We start from the raw sequence: 13,119 nt of genomic DNA, 5'->3' as shown, positions 1-13,119 counted from the left end.
GGGCCTCTGAGAAAGGGAAACAAACTCGGCTTTGCGGGATTTTCCTGGGATCTCCTCTATGCAACTTTGTCTATTCCCCTTTTAATATCTATATGCTACACAGTAACAACCAGAAATAGAAACGCTGCAAACCAGCTACACATGTTAACTATAAGGTGGATTTCACTACTTCATTCAAGGTAGTTTAACCTGTTGGGTTATTTTTTCTTCAAAAGAAAAAAATCAAAGACAGAAGCACCAGATAACCCCAAAGTTACATGCGTTCATTCCAAACCCAAGCTGGGCGTGATCATCTGCAAGACACACCTGGCTCCCCAGACAAAAGCAGATGGGTCCGGGACTTGTAAATTTTATATTTATTATACCAAAATTATGACATGTTCATTTGTGCATTCTGCTTTAATATAACTCTCGGTATGTAAAGGATCTAACTGAATGCTTACACAATCATGCTGATTGTGGCAGCAGTAAGGAACACAATTAAAAAGTGTCTGCAAAAGGGGCTGGGTAGGAACAGGAGAGGAGGAGGGGCGGGTCAGCGGCCCCTGGGGGCAGGTCCCTTCCGGAGCCCTCAGCAGGGCTCAGGCACATCAGCGGGAGACCCTCTGGGTGCGGGGGTGGGGGGACCGGAAATCAGCTGTTCAGTCTGTGTCCCTTACACCAAAGCTACAAAACTTCTGAAGCATCACTATACAACATGGAGATATTTACAATAGAAATTTCTCAATCAACGGTTCTCTCAGAGAAAATTAGTGAATCCCAGTGACTTCAGTCACCTGACAGAGTAAAACAACTCCTAGGAGTTAGTCTCCATATTCTACAATGTCTATCATTTTCAAGACAAAAAAAAACACAAAAAAACAAACGAGAAAACGTCTTCCCCCCACAAAGAAATAAAGAATTACAATATTATTAAATCATTTAAGCACTGGCAACCTGCCCTGCCTTCCAAACAGAACAACAAAAAAGCCATTTTAAAAAACATTACATTAACGGTTTCTCTGTAATATATTAAACCTTTTGTTCGTCTTTACATATCTGATATGTTAGGGGAAGAGGTTAACAAATTGAAATCATATAGGTAAAGCATCACTAGAAGAAAAGTGGTAATTATTATTATTTTTTTAAACGGCCAACAGAAGGGGGGCCTGCAGACAGCGGAGCAGTCTGGAGCCGGCGGGCGGCCCTGGTCTGAGGGGCCCGGGGCAGGTCAAAGCGGCGTGTCGCAGCAGCAGTCCGCGGGCTCCGCCGGGCCCGGGCGCGGCGGCGCAGGGGGCGGCGCGGGAGGCCGCTGCTTCATCATCTCCTTCACCTCCTCCTCCAGCTCCGGGGGGATGATGAACTGGTCGTCGGGGTCGGGCTGCGCCGGGGCCGCAAAGTATCCGCCCGGCCTGCGCAGTGGTGCGTCGGTGGCCACCTCGATCACGTTGTGGCTGCGCTCCTGGGGGGCCACAGAGCCGTTTCCCCGCCGGCGCCCCATGGTCCCCGCGGCCCCGTCCGCGCGCCGCGCTGCGCCCGGCTCGTCCTCCGTGGCACCTGCGCCCTCGTCGGCGGCCTCGGGCGGCAGGCCAGGCGCGGGCGGCCGCCAGCGCTCCCCGTCCCTGGCGCGGCCGCAGTGGATGTCCACCGCCACCTCCACGCGGCTGCCGTTGCTGAACACGCCCTCGATGGGCTCCTCATCGTCGCTGTCCAGCCCATTGTCCGAGAAGGCGCTGGAGAAGGTGGCGCTGGACAGCTGCCGCTGGAAGGCGCCGGGCGCGCCGCCGGGGTGCAGCGCGCAGCGGGGCTCGCCGGGGCCGGCGGGGCTGCCCTCGCCCAGCGCGCCTGGTGGCGGCGGCTCGTCAGAGGCCGTGGAGCCCACCTCGCTGCTCATCTCCGACGTGGACAGCTCGCTGCTCATCTCGGAGGCCAGGCCGCTGCTGGAGGATGGCGCACCCAGCCCGTCGGCCGGCCGCTCCCGGATGGCCACGCCAGAAGCCGGCGTGAAGACACCGGGGCTGGGCGGCGGCAGGGTGGCGGCGGCGGCCAGCTCGCAGCAGCAGAAGCTGTCCTCGGGGACGCTGAGCTGCACGACCACCGCGCTCACGCTCTCGCGGCAGCCGTAGCTCTGCGCCAGGGTGCAGAGCTTCTTGGCGGCGGCCAGCGCGTCGGGCACGCTGCGCACAGCGCCCACAGCCTCCTCCACGGACAGGCTGTCCCACAGCCCCTTGCTGCCCAGGATGAAGAACTCGTCCTGCGGGCTCAAGGCCACGGACTGCACGTGTGGGCGGGGTACCACGCTGGGGTGCAAGAAGGTGTAGCCCAGGATGCGCGTGGACTCGGTCACTCCGTTCACTTTGCCATCCTGGAAAGAGAGGGGTTGCCAAGCAGACGTTACCACCGAGAGTTGGGGGGCGGGGCTCCTGCATGGGGGAAGCTCCGGGGCCTGCCCGCCCTGCAGGCCTGTCCGCCTCCTGTGAGGGGCTCCTGGCCACCAGTCATCAGAACCCGGGGCAGAAGCCCGCGGCAGGCAGGGAGCAGGAGGGACACGTGGGAAGCGCTTCATGCATTCCCTGTGTTGGGACCTGTCCGCTCCAAAGCACATGGTCACCTGGCTGAGTCAGCAACAGGGGCCGATCAGCATCTCTGGGAACGCACAGGGGTCCAGGGAGGAAGGGCCTGCTGAGCCAGCCGGGGGCAGACGCTCCCAGGCAGGTGCGATTCAGTGTGATGGCCCCCATCTCAGACCGCTGCCCACAGCCCAGCAACCAGCAGGCGTAGCGTGGGAAGGTTCATAAGTGAGCAGTTTTAAACTTGAGGCTGAAACAAACTGCTGGGGAAACCGCAGTGAGACTGGGTGGGGAGGAGTGAGGTGTTTGGAGAGGCAGACACGTAATCCACGAGAAAGGTGGCTCCTGTAACCCCTGAGCTGACTTTCCTGGCAGCAAATGCAGACGATGACACCTCCCGCTTCAGTCCAGCTGGGTTCCCACCATCTGAACTGTGAACTAAAACTTCACAGTTTGCCAGTGAAAAGCTTTTACTCCGAGGCTGGAGCGAGGAGCCCACGGTGTACCTGCTTGGTTCTTTATTCTTCAAGTTCTTCAGCGGAAATGGTTAATCTCCGCACCGTGTACTGTTGAGCACGGAATTCAATCCACAGGTAATAACCTAACACACCCCCATCTGAGCCTCCCTACATGGCATCTAGCGTCCACCTTGGTCCTCTCTGCTCTTAGAACGGGAAGGGGACCGGACTCGACAGGCAGACTCCTTTCCCAGACTCCCACGGGAGATCCCGAGGTGTCTTCCTCATGGCCCTGGTCGGAGCCGTCCTGGAGTCAGTCTTTCTCTACCGACTGCAGACCTCCACCATGGTCCACCTGCGCATCACACGGCTCCTCGGGCTTTATCGACAAGATGAGGCTGGACGACACCTGTGGGCAGACATGTGTCTACACGGGAATCACGTCGACAGCACCCATCCATTTCCGGCACACAGAGGTGACCCAACACTGCAGGATGAATGCGTGAACGGAGCCCAGCTCTTCCAGCCCGTTCTGGAGGCTGTGCCGCAGCCCGACGGCTTTTCTCAGCAGCAGCACTTGGACCTTCCGGGCCACAGACTGTGTTGTGGGGCTGCCTTGCACCGTGGGGGGCTCAGAGGGGCCGGCCTGCACTGTAGGGTGCTCAGCAGCGTCCCTGGCTTCTACCTGGGCTTCCCTGGTGGCTCAGATGGTAAAGAATCCGCCTGCAATGCGGGGAGAAACTAGGGTTCGATCCCTGGGTCGGGCAGATCCCCTGGACAAGGAAATGGCAACCCACTCCTGGAGAATCCCAGAGACAGAGGAGCCTGGCGGGCTACAGTCCATGGGGTCACAGACAGTCAGACGTGACTGAGTGACTATCACACACGCACATACACGGGCTTCTACAGGCTACGTGCCAAGAGCACGCACTCTCCACCCCAGTTGTGACAACAAAAATGTCCTCGGACATTACCAAGTGTCTGTGGTGTTGACCGGGGAATGGCCCCTGGTTGAGAACCCCTCACCGCCTTATCCGAGTGCAGCAGGAGGCATGAACTGAAGTAACAACTAGTTAATTTACACTGATATGTACACTGGCCTTGGGAGGCCTCACCATGCCCACTTCACCCAGGAGGACACCGAGGTGTTGAGATTGAAAGGTGATGGCCTGCAGGCACCAGAGCCAGGAAGACAGGAGGGCGGGCAGTGTGACCTCTGTGGGGCCTGAGCCCCACTGCGGGCGCCCCAAGGAGGGGACGGGGTGACCGCCCGCCCTGACGTGGAGAGGCCGCTGGGCCTGAGCCCCTCTGCGGGTGCCCCAAGGAGGGGACGGGGTGACCGCCTGCCCTGACGCGGAGAGGCCGCCGGCCTGAGCCCCTCTGCGGGTGCCCCAAGGAGGGGACGGGGTGACCGCCTGCCCTGACGTGGAGAGGCCACCAGGTGCCCGCCCTGACGCAGAGAGGCCGCCGGACCTGAGCCCCACTGCAGGCACCTGAGGAACAGACGGCCCCGACGCAGAGAGGCCTTTGGCCCTGTTCTGTATTCTGGACGTTGTAATGTCCCAGACACATCACACACAGAGCTGGTCTGTGATGCTATGGATTCGGATCTGGAATCTCGGCTCAGCTTTGGTGTTTACAGGACACTGAGGGAGACGCTCCCCAGCCGGTCTCAGCCGCCTCCTCCCAGTCTCCCCCGCCCCACCCAAGGAAGATGCCCTCACCTCGGTGACGATGGCCTTGTGCCGTTTGAGCCTCCTCAGCTCCTCCTCGCAGCTCATGGCATACGACCTGGACAGGGGCAGTGGCTTGCCGTTCCGACACAGCACCGCCCGGCACTTGCCCACGTTGGCGGAGGTCAGGGTGAAGGGCCCTCCCGGGTCCACAGCGTCGTGCCTGATGTGACAAAGGACGGCAGCACCTCCGAGTTTCTGCCCGGCTGTGCCCAGCTTCCTGGAATACAGAGACCGTGCTAAGTGCCCACACTGCCGCCAGACGGCCCCACGGGACAGGGAAGCAGAGCTCGGGGGAAGAGCCTGCGGGACTGGATGCACACACGTGGGGTCTGCTCCCGGCTGGGCGGTGCCGCTCCGCCACGCAAAGCCGAGGAGCTGCTGAGGGATAAAGAGCCCTCTCCCGGCTCGGTGTGGCCTGCGGCGGCCGAATCAGCACAGCCAAACCAGTGGGGGCAGCCGTGTCTCCCCCACCCCTCTGCTCCCGAGAGGGACCGGGAACCACCGCACAGGAGCAGGCGTGAACACCCACCGACGCGTCAGAACGGCTGATCACCCCTCTCCCATAGGCTGCTTGCGGGCAGGAGCCTTCACGCACTGGGTCATTCATGTTCTGGTCCTACACAGTGCGACTCCCTGGAGGAATGAGGTCTATCCTCAAACATTTACAGAAAAGACCATCTAATGACGAGCTCCAAAGTGCTCTTACTCGCCATGAGTTCATCACGCACTGAATACACAAGACACCTGCAAGTGTCAGCAATCAAGAGGCGCTCAGACCCCCGCCAGCAAGGCCCGAGGCAGGCAGAGCCTCCAGACTGAGCCTGGGCACGGCAGGAGCAGGGAGGGCCAGATGGACGGACCCCACTGTTCATAAGGGCGGACCCTGTAGGTCAGGCCGGGGTCACCACGGATGGGAACAAGGGCGGCCTGATCACAGGCATCAGGATGCTGGCAGAGCAGACACACGCTTCTCGCAAGGACTGCGAGCATCACCACACGCCTGTATCCCACTAACCCACAGGGAAAACGAGGCAGGAAGTGACGCGAAGACAGGCGGATGGCGGGGGCCTCCGGACCCTAGCTCGGACACGTCTAGGCCGTTGGCTCCAGACTCCGCCAAGGCAGCACGGCTTCCCTGCTGTCAGAGGCCGTGACTCCGCCAGCCAAGCCAGAGCTTGGGCTGTATCTGGGGGAAGTGCAGCCAGCGACCAGGGTTTGAGGGTCTCAAGTTCTTAACTCTGACCCAGTACTTGGGGTCCATAAAGAGCAGGCCTCTTTGGGCTGTGTGAACGGTCTGTCCATGTGGTGTGTGTGTGTATAATATGTGTTTGCTTTTTTCTGAAAGAAGATGGTGGTCAAAACAGAAAGGTAGACAGCTGTGCAGACAGACATCCCTGTCTCACACCTATCGGCATTAAGGCACTTAGAACAATGACTGGTATATATTAAGGGCTCACTAAATATTAGCTGTTATCAGCATCGATTATTAACTGCACATGCCCACCGAGGTGAGCTGCGGCACAGAACCTCACTGGGATGCCTCTACTGAGTTCTCCAGGAGTCGTCATGCCTGGGGGAGCTCTCAAGGCTTCTCTGGGGCAGCATTCCTCAGAGGACACTTTTTCTAGCCCTGCCGCAAAGATATTTCCTCTGGCAGATTACCAAGGGAGAGAAAAAGAAGAGAAGCAGAAAAGATGGTCACTGTTCCCATGACCTCTGAAGCACTCTCTGCTTCCTGGTCCCACAGGAGCAAATGTTTGCAGTACAATACCAACCGGCACGGCCTTCACAACCTACAAAGCTTCAAAGTGACAGAGAGAGAGCGAGGCTTTGAATGTGGGGATAATTATGACATTCAGCCCTCAGAGTTAGAAACAACATTCCACAACTTCCATGGTGACCAGAATCTCTAGGGAAAGGCCTATGATCCTTCCAGTAACACTGTCTTGAACAGGGCTTCCCAGGTGGCTCAGTGGTAAAGAACCCACCTGCCAATGCAGGACATGCAAGAGATGTGGGTTCGATCCCTGGGTTGGGAAGATCCCCTGGAGAAGGAAATGGTAACCCACTTCAGTATTTTTGCCTGGGAAATCCTATGGACAAAGGAGCCTGGTGGGCTGTACAGTCCATGGAGTTGCAGAGAGTTGGAAATGACTGAGCACACGCATGCACATGCACACACATACACACACACCATCTGAAGAATGATTTAACTCCTGGCCTTTTAAAATTTGATCACGAACAAGAATAAGAAAACCCACAGCAGGTGCTCTAGGTTTTACCTTTGCATAACGATGAATGTGTTGACCATGTATTCTTCTTCGTTTTTTGTTTTCTGCAGCTCTTCTGCCAAAATGTCACTCATGGTGCACTGGAGAAGGGAGGGCACTTCCACATTGCGGTCTCCGTCAAACACGCCATACAGGGCCTCCCGGTTGTCACAGAAGTTGTTCACCGACAGCGCCGCAACACACAACCTGCAAAGCAAAAATGCTTCTGTGCTGACTCAACTCATCTTTTCTTCTCCATGCCCAACCCAACTGTGGTTCTTCTCCCATTTGCTTTATCCAGTCTTGTCTCTTTCTTCGTGACTCTGAGTAGATTAAGAATAGGTAACACTTTGGCTACTTGATATGAAGAGCCAACTCATTAGAAAAGACCCTGATGCTGGGAAAGACTGAAGGCAAATGGAGAAGCAGGTGTCAGAGGATGAGATGGTTAGACAGCATCACCAACTCAAACTCAATGGACATGAATTTGAGCAAACTCCGGAAAATAAAGGAGAAGAGGAGCCTGGTGTGCTGCAGTCCATGATGTGGCAAAGAGTTGGACAGGATTCAGTGACTGAACAACAACAAGACTAAACCCCAGATAATTTACATCAACTAATTTCTGTAAGTGAAGAAAAATGAGCACATACTTATGCTTCATGGCTTTCCCCCACTCTTTTCTTCTGATGATTTTATTTTTAAATAGCATTGAAAGAAAGACCGTAAGAGGCATGGGGAATAACACCAGATTATAAATGCGTATGTCCACATTCGTTCACAAAACATTTATTAAGGAAAACTTCCACAAGGAGCAAAAACGGAGTCACCACTGAAACACTGGGAAGAGGAAGGGAAACGTGCACACCAGCGGGAGGAGGGCCACACGCGGCGTTCGGGGGACCACGCAGTCCTTCCACTTAGGCTGCGTCCGTGGGGCTCCGTGTCCCACACACGCTCCAAAACGGGCAGCGCCGGGGAGAAATGAAAAGCCATGGCATTAGTAAGTGGGGAGATGGCTTCAGGCAGCCTAACACACAAGGAACTGGAGTCTTCAGAAGAGAAGAGACAGGCGGAAAAACATTTTGAAGAATTAATAGATAAAAATATTCAAATCTGATGAAAATGACAAGAAACTCAACAAACAAGTGAAAGCAAGTAAAAAAAGCTTAACTGAGGCACATCAAACTGCTGAAAAGCGGGGATGAAGGCGGGGGTGGGGGCAGAGGGACAGCACACCCCCCGTGGAACAGCAGAGATGGCAGAGCTCTCGTCAGAACCTGCGCGGGACGCAGGGGACGGGCAGCAGCGTCTTCAAGGACTCACAGAAAGACCATCACCCTTGCTTTCTGAACAGTGAGAACAGCTTCCGAAAGTGAAAGTGCAAAACAGACATTTTCAGATGCACACACAAAAAGACGGCACTACAAGAGATAGGCGGAGCCGAAGAAAATGGCCCTACCAGATGGAAGTCTGGCTCTACACAAAAGAATGGAGTGCATCGGAAATGACAAAGAGATTAGTACATGTAAACGTTTTCTTTCTCTTATTTTAAAAATCACGTTAGGACAGTGGTTCTCGGGACTTCCCTGGCAGTCCATGTTAAGACTTGACGCCTTCACTATGGGGGGCACAGGCTTGACCCCTCATTGGGGAACCAGGATCCCACATGCTGCAGGGTGCGGCCAAAAATCAAAGGAAAGGACAAACCAGTGGTTCTCAGCAGGGGACACTCTGCGCCTGGAGTCGTCTGTGCTTGTAGTGACTGGGATGGTGCTGACACTGGCGTCTCGGGGGTGGAGTCGAGGGTGCTGCTAAATATCCTAAAGCGCAGAGGACACCCCGTCCCTCCCCTGCTCTCCAACAACAAACAATTATCTGGCTCAAAGTGTCACTAATACTGAAGTTGAGAAATACTTTGGGAAATAACTTTAAAATAAAAACTATAATAATGTATCCTGGGGTTTATAACAAAAGCAGAGGTAAAACATGAGAATAATGGCACAAAGACGAGGAGGGGGAAGTGGAAGTACACAACGTAAGCTTCTCATCGCACATATGAAAGGATGCTACTACTCGAAGGTAAACCGTAATGAACAAGGTCAAGGTTATACACAGACCCGAAACAAACCACACACACACACAGAGTAGAACCAATGTGAACAAATACAAGAGATAACAAGGAGTAAGAAATAACCTAAAAGAATGAAGAAAAAGAGAATCAAGAACAGATGAGACAAACAGAAGACAAATATTATTAAATTGGCAGATTTACACCTAACCACATCAGTATTTTATTAAATATAAAAATGGTCTAGACACTACCCAAAAAGATTCAAATTATATTAAAAAGTAAGACTTAACCATATGCTACTTAAAAGAAACATACTTTAAACATAAAGAGACAAATGGGTTAAAAGCAAAAAGGATTAGAAATGATACACACTGGCCCCCTAAACAACACAGGTTTAAACTGCTTAGGTCCACTTATATGTTAGTTTTTTCCCCTCTAATACTACTACAGTCCTAATACAATCTCTGCAAATGTGGAACCTTGGATATAAAGGGCTAACTATAAAGCGATGCATGGACTTCTGATGGTTGGTTGGTGCCTCTTAATCTGAAGTAGTTGAAGGGTCAACTATACTATGCTAACACTAAACAAAAGGAAGCTAGAGTAGCTACATTAATATCAGACAAAATATATTTCAGCATGAAGAACATTACAGAAATAGTTATTTTATAATGATTAAAGGGTCAGTTCATCACAAGACTGTAACATTCTAAATGTTTATGCACTTAATAACAGAGCTTTGAAATACATGAAGCAAAAACTAAGAGAATCACAAGGAGAAACAGACAAGCCTGTAATTACAGTCTCTCAGGCACTGACAGAAAAGTAGACAGAAAATCAGTAAGGACAGTCAAGGCTTGAACATCATTTTCAACAAACTTGATCTAAATAACAACCTACCCAATTTTTTTTCAAATGCACACAAAATATTTACCATAATAAACCATATTTGGGCCAGAAAATGTCTTAATAATTTTAAAAGATTCAAGTGATTCAAAGTATGTTCTCCAACCACACTGGGAAAACTGCTTAGGAGGAAATTTATAGCTCTAAATGCTTAGAATATTAATACCCTAAGCTCAAATCAGTGACCCAAACTTATACCTTGAGAAGCTAGAAATTTATAAGCACAATAAATCTAAACAAGCAGATAATAATAAAAATAAGAGCAGAAGTCAATGAAATAGAAAACAGAAAGACAACAACAACAAAAAATTCAATGAAACCAAAAGCTGGTTCCTTGAGAATTATCAATAAAACTGATAGACCTGAAACCAATTTGATCAGGATAAAAAGACAAATGATAAATATATCAGGAGAGAAGGGAGAGACATTACTACAGATCCTACAGATAGTAAAAGGAGAATAATGGTATATTATAGCCAATGTCTGAGGCGGCCTTACAAATAGCTGTGAAAAGAAGAGAAGTGAAAAGGAAAGATACAGCCATTTGAATACAGAGTTTCAAAGAATAGCAAGGAGAGATAAGCCTTCCTCAGTGATCAATGCAAAGAAACAGAGGAAAACAACAGAATGGGAAAGACTAGAGATCTCTTCAAGAAAATTCTCCAAGCCAGGCTTCAGCAATACGTGAACCGTGAACTTCCAGATGTTCAAGCTGGTTTTAGAAAAGGCAGAGAAACCAGAGATCAAATTGCCAATATCCACTGGATCATTGAAAAAGCAAGAGAGTTTCAGAAAAATATCTATTTCTGCTTTACTGACTACGCCAAAGCCTTCCACTCTGTGGATCACAATAAACTGTGGAAAATTCTGAAAGAGATGGGAATACCAGACCATCTGACCTGCCTCTTGAGAAACCTGTATGCAGGTCAGGAAGCAACAGTTAGAACTGGACATGGAACAACAGACTGGTTCCAAATAGGAAAAGGAGTACGTCAGGGCTGTATATTGTCACTCTGCTTGTTTAACTTATATGCAGAGTACATCATGAGAAACGCTGGACTGGAAGAAGCACAAACTGGAATCAAGATTGCCGGGAGAAATATCAATAACCTCAGATATGCAGATCACACCACCCTTATGGCAGAGAGTAAAGAGGAACTAAAGAGCCTCTTGATGAAAGTGAAAGAGAGTGAAAAAGTCGGCTTAAAGCTTAACATTCAGAAAACTAAGATCATGGCATCTGGTCCCATCACCTCATGGGAAATAGATGGGGAGACAGTGGAAACAGTGTCAGACTTTATTTTTTGGGCCTCCAAAATCACTCAGATGGTGATTGCAGCCATGAAATTAAAAGACGCTTACTCCTTGGAAGGAAAGTTATGACCAACCTAGACAGCATATTAAAAAGCAGGGACATTACTTTGCCAACAAAGGTCTGTCTGGTCAAGGCTATGGTTTTTCCAGTGGTCATGTATGGATGTGAGAGTTGGACTGTGAAGAAAGCTGAGCACCAAAAACTTGATGCTTTTGAGCTGTGGTGCTGGAGAAGACTCTTGAGAGTCCCTTGGACTGCAAGGAGATCCAACCAGTCCAACCTGAAGGAGATCAGTCCTGGGTGTTCACTGGAAGGACTGATGCTGAGGCTGAAACTCCAATACTTTGGCCACCAGATGCGAAGAGCTGACTCATTTGAAAAGACCCTGATGCTGGGAGGGATTGGGGGCAGGAGGAGAAGGGGACGACAGAGGATGAGATGGCTGGATGGCATCACCGACTCGATGGGCATGAGTCTGAGTAAACTCCGGGAGCTGGTGATGGACAGGGAGGCCTGGCGTGCTGCAATTCATGGGGTCGCAAAGAGTCGGACACGACTGAGTGACTGAACTGACTGACTGATGGCCAATAAATTTGAAAACTAGATGAAAATGGATAAATTCTTTGACAGACATAAATTACTAAAGTTCATTCAACAAGAGAGAGATAATCCTATATTAAAGAAATCATATATTTAGTTATAAACCAAAGAAAATTCCAGGCCCAGGTGAAATTCATTGGCAAATACTACCAAAAATTTAGGAAGAAATAATATCAAGGCTATAGGAACTCTTCCAGAAGACTGCAGAATCCTGAAGACAAAATACTCCTCAACTCAGTTTATGAGGTGAGGCCAGCATCACCCTGATATCAAAATCAGACACCACAAGAGAAAAATTACTGTGACTACAGACATGATCAACAAATTAGTAGAAAACTGAGCCCAGCAGAATATAAAAAGGTAATACATCATGACCACATGAAACTTATGCTGAAAATGCATGGCAGATTCCACATTTTAAAATCAATACAATTCATTATCTCAACCGACTAAGACAGGAAAAAAATGTGATCACCTCAACTGATGAAGAAAAAGCCTATGACAAAAAATCTGATACACATTATAAAAACTCTTAGCAAACTACGAACAGAAGGGACTTTCCTAACGTGATAAAGGCAGTGTGCATCTCCTCTAACATACCTGTCACACTCCCAGGGAGAGAGGAGGGGACGGACGTGTCAGACCCACAGTGTGACTTCCGTTCTGTTTTCTGACCCAAGGAAAAGCAGTCAGCATGGCAACCACAGTCCCACCTTTTACTTTCCATGAAGGAAAGCTAGCCAGCAGGCCTCAGTCCCAGATGCCTGTTAGAGTCGCCTGGGGGAGATTTTAAAGCGTCCTGATTCAACGGTCCTCAGCAGGAGAATGCTCTTTAAAGTTCCTCGCCTGGTTGATTCTCATGGGCAACTCGGGTTGAAGGCTGTTGGCTTTCATGAGGTCGTCCTCCACTTCCTGTCCCCCCGCACCCTGCCTGCTCTGAATATTTTGTGCTCTTACACCTCCGCTAGTGAAACGACGCCTATTCCGAGTTACAGGAGCCTTTGCTTCTCTGCTGCTGCTGCTCAGTCGCTCAGTCACATCAGACTCTGTGTGACCCCATGGACTGCAGCCCACCAGGCTCCTCTGTCCATGGGATTCTTCAGGCAAGAAGACTGGAGTGGGTTGCCACTGCCCTTCTCCAGGGGATCTTCCCGATCCAGGGGCCACACCTACGTCTCCTGCAATACAGGCGGATTCTTCACCCGCACTGATTA

General features: G+C 51.0%; 1 protein-coding gene across 2 annotated transcripts in view; it reads right to left on the bottom strand.

Annotated features, from left to right (window-relative positions):
* Positions 1-333: 333 nt before the first annotated feature.
* Positions 334-13,119, bottom strand: part of PHLPP1 (PH domain and leucine rich repeat protein phosphatase 1) — a 213,860-nt gene continuing 201,074 nt past the window's right edge. The window contains exons 15-17 of one of the 2 annotated variants that reach the window (XM_043889551.1): positions 7,026-7,220; positions 4,732-4,960; positions 334-2,344 (exon numbers count right to left, since the gene is read on the bottom strand). In XM_043889551.1, the coding sequence (XP_043745486.1) occupies positions 1,211-2,344; positions 4,732-4,960; positions 7,026-7,220 (1,558 nt within the window). In that variant the 3' untranslated portion in view covers positions 334-1,210. The remainder of the gene's footprint in view (positions 2,345-4,731; positions 4,961-7,025; positions 7,221-13,119) is intronic. The other variant, XM_043889552.1, reaches the window with a different exon arrangement.

Source organism: Cervus elaphus, chromosome 27, assembly GCF_910594005.1.
Source record: "Cervus elaphus chromosome 27, mCerEla1.1, whole genome shotgun sequence".
In the NCBI taxonomy this organism is placed as follows: domain Eukaryota; kingdom Metazoa; phylum Chordata; class Mammalia; order Artiodactyla; family Cervidae; genus Cervus; species Cervus elaphus.
This window is presented reverse-complemented; position numbering and strand designations above follow the sequence as displayed.